At 46.2% G+C, this 6,311-nt stretch overlaps 1 protein-coding gene across 1 annotated transcript; it reads right to left on the bottom strand.

Annotated features, from left to right (window-relative positions):
• Positions 1-3,356: 3,356 nt before the first annotated feature.
• LOC122665435 lies at positions 3,357-5,834 on the bottom strand. The gene is made up of 2 exons (XM_043861584.1): positions 5,727-5,834; positions 3,357-3,785 (listed from the first exon to the last, which is right to left on the bottom strand). Exons 1-2 carry the CDS (start codon positions 5,832-5,834, stop codon positions 3,357-3,359), a joined length of 537 nt encoding a protein of 178 aa, XP_043717519.1.
• Positions 5,835-6,311: the final 477 nt, after the last annotated feature.

The raw sequence follows: 6,311 nt of genomic DNA, 5'->3' as shown, positions 1-6,311 counted from the left end.
GTACATAAATATGCACGGTCTGAACCGAGCTAAACAGAATAATTTATCATTTTACTGAAAAAATTTCTTCAAATTCTCTAAGTTCCACAACCTTGGTACCTTCTTGCCCCTCGGAGTCTGCAAGCGATACATCCCTGGGCGAATTTGCTTGGACACTATGTATGGTCCCTCCCAATTTGCCGCTAACTTTTCTTGTTGGCTTGGCATTGACGCACTTGCTTTCCTGAGGACGAGATCCCCTTGGCCAAAATGTCTCTCCTTCACCCTCGAGTCATAGTATCTTGCCATTTTCTACTGGTAAGCGGTATTCCGAAGCAGAGCGTTTTCTCGTACTTCATCAAGGAAGTCGAGGTTGGCCCTTAGCCCGTCTTCATAGGTATTTTTGTTGAAGTTGAGTACTCTAAATGATGAGGCTTTGACCTCTACGGGGGTTAGCGCTTTGGTACTGTACGCCAACCGAAATGGGCTTTCTTCTGTGGGTGTTCTCACTGTCGTCAGATATGCCCAAAGCACACTCGGTAGCTCATCCACCCACCGTCCCTTTGCCTCATCAAATCTCCTCTTGATCCCCGCTAATAGTGTTTAGTTCGACACTTTGACTTGTCTGTTTGCCTTTGGATGAGCCACTGCCACCGGGAGAAAATCTATGTAGAAGTGTTTGCAAAATTCCCAAAAGTTTGGGTTATTGAATTAAGCGCCGTTGTCCGTGATGAGCACTTTGGGTAGCCCGAATCGGTAGATGAGTTTATCTCGGAAAAACTTCTCCATGTTCTTCTCAGTGGTGGTGGCCAAGGGCTCGGCCTCAACCCACTTAGTGAAGTAGTCGATGGCTACCACTAAATATTTTTGATTTTCAGACGCCGGGGTAAAGTCCCCGAGAATATCCATTCCCCACATGGCGAATGGTATTGAGCTTAGCATTGTGGTCAGCTTCGTTGTTGGTTGGCTCGGGATAGGTGCGAATAGTTGATGCTTTTCGCATGTCTTCACATGCTTCATGGCTTCTTCTTGCATTCTCGGCCAGTAGAATCCTTGTCGAAGTATTTTGTATGCCAGTGCTCGGCCACCCATATGGCTCCCGCATATGCCCTTGTGTACTTAGCACCTTTTGGCCCGAGGCATCGGAGGAGGGGAGCCGAGATAGTCCTTTTGTACAAGACACCATCAATCAAGATGTACTTCACGGCTCGGATCATGACTTTTCTCTCCTCATCTCGGCTTTTCGGGAGTTGATTATTTTCCAGATAGTTGACGATTGGGTCCATCCAGGTCGGCCCATCTTCTTCAATGTGCTTGACGCTTTCTTCTTGTAGGGATGGCTTTTCTAGAATTTCAATGTATACTGATCGGCTCAGACTTGAGAAGTCAGCTTCGGCCAACCTTGAGAGGGAGTCGGCCACAACATTCTCTTCCCTTGGTACCCGGGCCATCTCAAAGTGCTCTAGCTTGGAGATCAGTGCTCGGGCTCGGTTCAGGTATGCTATCATCCTTTCATCCTTGGCCTTGTATTTTCCGTTGACTTGGTTGACCACGAGCTATGAGTCGCTCCGCACCTTTAGCTTGTTGACACCTATGGCCTTGCTGACTCGGAGTCTGGCTAGGAGGGCTTCATATTCGGCCTCGTTGTTGGAGGCGGTGAACTTGAATCTTAGGGCGTATTGGATGCAAAACCCCTCAGGGCTAACTAACATCAAGCCCACTCCACACCAGGCGGAATTGTTCAAGCCATCAACATTCATAACCCATGACTGTTAGGCCTCGGGCTCGGCCTCGGCCTCTTCTGTTGATTCGATGCCCCGCACCCCGGGGTCGGGTATAGTGCATTCTGTAACGAAATTGGCCAAAGCTTGTCCCTTTATCGCTGTCCTCGGGCGATAGCTTATATCATACTCAGTCAGCTTCACCGCCCAGGCGATCAACCGACCCGACACATCCGGCTTGTGCAATATCTTCTTGAGGGGTTGATCAGTTAGCACAGTAATGGGATGAGCTTGAAAGTATGGCCTCAGCTTTCTAGCGGCCTTTACAAGGGAGAAAGCTACTTTCTCGAACTTGGAGTACCTTGTCTTGGCATCAATGAGAACATGGCTAATGTAGTATACGGGCTTTTTTTCTTGGCCTTCCTCCCTGACTAGTACCGCGCTGACCGCCACCGGGGTCGTGGCCAGGTAAATTTGGAGCTCTTCCTTAGGCTCGGGTTAGGAGAGGAGAGGCAGATTCTCCAAGTATTTTTCAAGTCTTCAAAAGCTTGCTGTCATTCTTCGGTCCACTTAAAGTCTTTCAGGCTTCGAATGTTCTTCAAGGTTTTGAAGAACGGTATGCACTTGTTGCTCGATCTCAATGTGAACCGAGCCAACGCTGCTACTCTTTTGTTCAGCCTTTGTACTTCTCAGATCGTCTTTAGAGGGCTCATCTCTTGGATGGCCTTGATCTTCACCGGGTTGCCTTCAATGCCCCGAATGGAGACCATGAAGCCGAGGAATTTTTTGGAGGTCACGCCAAAGGCGTATTTGGCGGGGTTCAGCTTCATTTGGTTCTTCCTCAGTACTCCAAAAGCTTCTTCGAGGTCAGCCAAGTGATGCTTAGCCTTCATGCTCTTTACTAACATGTCATCCATATATACTTCCATGTTTCGACCGATCTGTTCATGGAACATGTGGTTCACCATCTGTTGGTACGTCGCTTCGACATTCTTCAATCCGAACGGCATGACTTTGTAGTAAAAATTTTCTTGATCTGTCCAGAAGGTCGTGTAGGACTCATCCACTTCATGCATTAGGATTTGATTGTAACAAGAGTACGCATCCATGAAGCTCAACATCTCGTGCCAGCAGTGGCATTTATCAATAGGTCGATCCAAGGTAGCAGATACTTATCTTTCGGGCATGCCTTATTGGGTTGGTATAATCAACGCACATCCTCCACTTTCCGTTCGGTTTGGGAACCATAACGATGTTTACCAACCAGGTGGGGAAGTTTTCTTCTCGGATGAACCCTGACCGTCATAACTTCTCCACCTCTTCCTTGATCGCCGCTTGGCTGTCAAGAGCATAATTTCTTCTCTTCTGCTGGATCGGCTTTCGGCTCGGATCCACATGGAGTCAGTGCTTGGCTATGTGTCTCAGTATGTCGGGCATCTCGGCGGCCTACCAGGTAAAGACAACGGCATTCATCTTCAAGAAATTTCTGAGCTGATTCCTTTGTTCTTTGCTCAACATTGATTCGAGCTGTACCATCATTATCGAATCTTTGTTACTTAGGGAGAATGGGATGAGGTCTTCTACGGGTCTCCCATGCCTTTCGGTAAGCTCATCCTGTTGGTCTCCAGGGAGGTGCCCGATGCACATGGCCATTCCTCAGACATTTCCTTTGTTCTGCTTGATGAATGTTGCGTAACATTCTCGGGCCTTCTTTTGATCACCTCGGATTTCTCCGATCCCATTCTCCATGGGGAACTTCATCTTTAGATGCATCGGTAAAATGATGGCTTGGAGGGCGGTGAGTGATGGGCGACCGAGCATGGCATTAAAGGCTACTACCGACCGTACCACCATGAACTTGACTTGGATCTTCGTTTGGCATGGAGTTTGTCCAAATGTAACTAGTAGGTCTATTGACCCTTTGATTGTGGCCGAGCCTCCTGAGAATCCGTGGAGGGAGGTTCCTTTTGGCTTGAGCGCATCATTGCCAAAGCCGAACTGTCGGTAGGCGTCGAGTGACATAAGATCTACTGACGCTCCTGTGTCGATCAATACCCGATGAACGGGTCTCCTCGTAATTTCCACCTGCACCACCAAAGCGTTATCATGAGGTAAACTTATACCTTCGAGGTCGGCCTCGGTAAAGGAGATTGTTGTCTCAGACTTTGGCCTCTTTGTCGGTATTTCTGCGACTCTAACGAGCCTAGCACTGGCCTTGGCTTTTCGGGTGGATTCTTGCCCGGGTCCCCCAAGGATGGTGTATATGGGAGCTCTTTTGTCACTGCTTGGCCTTGATCCATCATCTTTCTTTTCGGCTTGGACTTGCTCCTCATCGCGCTTGGCCCTCTGGCTTTCTGACCTCGGGTCAACCTTCTTTTGAACGCGGTCTTCCGGCCGCCGGCCTCCGTGCTCTTCTCGGCTCCCTTTGATATATCGTTTTAGGTGTCCCAACTTGATCAGCTCTTTAATCTCCCTTTTCAGCTGATAGCAATATTCAGTGTCGTGATCGATGTCTTTGTGGAACTGACAATACTGTTGGGGTAAAATCCATACATCACCTTATATGGTTTTGATGATAACAAATAAGTTAGTTGAACTAACTTGTGTTTTATTGTATAGAGACCTTACAAGAAACAAGCATCAAGTAAGGGGGAGCTTATACAAACTTGTTGAACTAAGACTAAGTATCAAAGAATGGTGTGAAGAAAAAGATTGAGAGAAGGACTAGGTTCAAAGATCATGTTCAAGCATCTCAATGAGATACAAGAGTTTTAAAGCATATGTTCAATGTTTTTGTATTAAGATGTATTTAAAGTTTAAGTCCATTTGTAATGCACACACTCACACATGCATATATATGGAGTGACCCTAGGAGGTGTTTTTTACATGGACCTAACCTAAGTAAATGGCCCCACACTTGTCCAAACATGGACTTAGCCATATTCAGCAAAATTAGCTGATCCGGCATAATCGAATCCTAATCCGGCATGCCGAATCCATCTTGACCTGTTTGCTTGCAATCTCAGGGTTTGCTCACAAAAAGTAACCAGAATGTGCTAAATTTGATCCGGCATACGAATTAGATCCAGCATACTGAATTGCAATATGTCTGTTGGGAATTAACCGTTAGACAACGGATAGATTCCATGATCCGGCATACCGAATTGGGAAATGGCATACCGGATTAGGAGAGAATTATATCCTAAAATGGCAATGAACCTTAGATGCTTTGAGCACCTTTACCTATAAATAGGTTAGCTCATTTGGACTAATTACAATCAATTAAGGCAAATCAAAAGCATCGCAAAGGCATTCGAACTTGAACATTCAAAGTGTTGAAGCATTCATTCATTAAAGCATTCAAGTTCGCTCCCCTCTCTAGCTAATTATATTCACTTAGCATTGAAGCTTCAAAGTGGAAGTTAGCTACACATTCACTAAGGTTGAGGTAATCCTTACTTAGTAAAGTTTTCTTTATTATATGTTGTGAGTCCTCTTGCTTGAAATCAAGAGTAGTTAATTGTGTTGAGTCCTCTTGCTCGTCAATCAAGAGTAGTTGGTGGTGTGAGTCCTCTTGCTCCTACTCAAGAGTTATATGTGTTCTCTTACTCATTCTCAAGATTCTTATTAGTGGAATTCTCTCTAAGGTGAAAGGAGTGAATGTAAGCATAATTGGCCGAACCACTATAAATGATTGTGTTACTTTTGCAATTTACTTGCTTAGTTTTATTAGTTGTTTTATTTTTGCACTATTTCCACTAGCTTCACCTATTCACCCCCCTCTAGGTGAATTTATAAATACTTGTTGGGATTTCGGGATGACCTGGCTTGCATCGGCTGTGGCCGGCGGATGTACCCATCATATTGAATTTGCATCAAAATCTCCTTATGTGAGGTATTCAAGGGAGTGTACTCGGGACTCCGAGCTTGGTCTGTCCTCTCGGCTCTATAGGTAGTCTTTATCCATTTTTCATCTTTGCGATCATCGGTTGTTTGCCTTTTCTTCTCAGCCTTGCCTTTACTCACCTTTCGTGCTTGGGGCACCTCCTCCATGTTTGCCAACTTGTTGCACCTCTCCAAGAGTTCAGCCATGTTCTTAGTTGGCTTTCGGGCCAAGTCCTTGATGAGGTCCATGTCTGTGAGCCCGTTGCTTATTGCCATATGGGCCGTGGCCTCATCCAAATCCTTGATATCTAAGGATTCCTTGTTGAAACGTGAGATGAACACTCGGATCGACTCATCAGGTCTTTACTTCACGCTCAGGAGGTTGACCGTCATCTTCTTATGATTCATACTACTTTGAAAATGCGTGATAAAGGCTCGACAGAGTTGAGCAAAGCTTGTGATGGAGTTCGGCGGCAACCACGAGAACCACGAGGTCGCCGCACCCTTAAGAGATGACGGGAAAGCTCGGTAGGAAACAATTTTGATTCCCCCATACATGGTCATCATCGCGTTGAAGTAGTTGATGTGGTCCATTGGGTTGGTGGTCCTGTCATACCAATCGAAGGGAGGTGGCTTGAACCCGGTCGGTAATGGTGTGGTCATGATCTCGGGAGGATAAGGGTTTTGCCCGACCAGTGAGTAGGCATTCGGGGTAACCTATTTCTT

The sequence above is a fragment of the Telopea speciosissima genome, chromosome 6 (assembly GCF_018873765.1).
Source record: "Telopea speciosissima isolate NSW1024214 ecotype Mountain lineage chromosome 6, Tspe_v1, whole genome shotgun sequence".
In the NCBI taxonomy this organism is placed as follows: Eukaryota; Viridiplantae; Streptophyta; class Magnoliopsida; order Proteales; family Proteaceae; genus Telopea; species Telopea speciosissima.
This window is presented reverse-complemented; position numbering and strand designations above follow the sequence as displayed.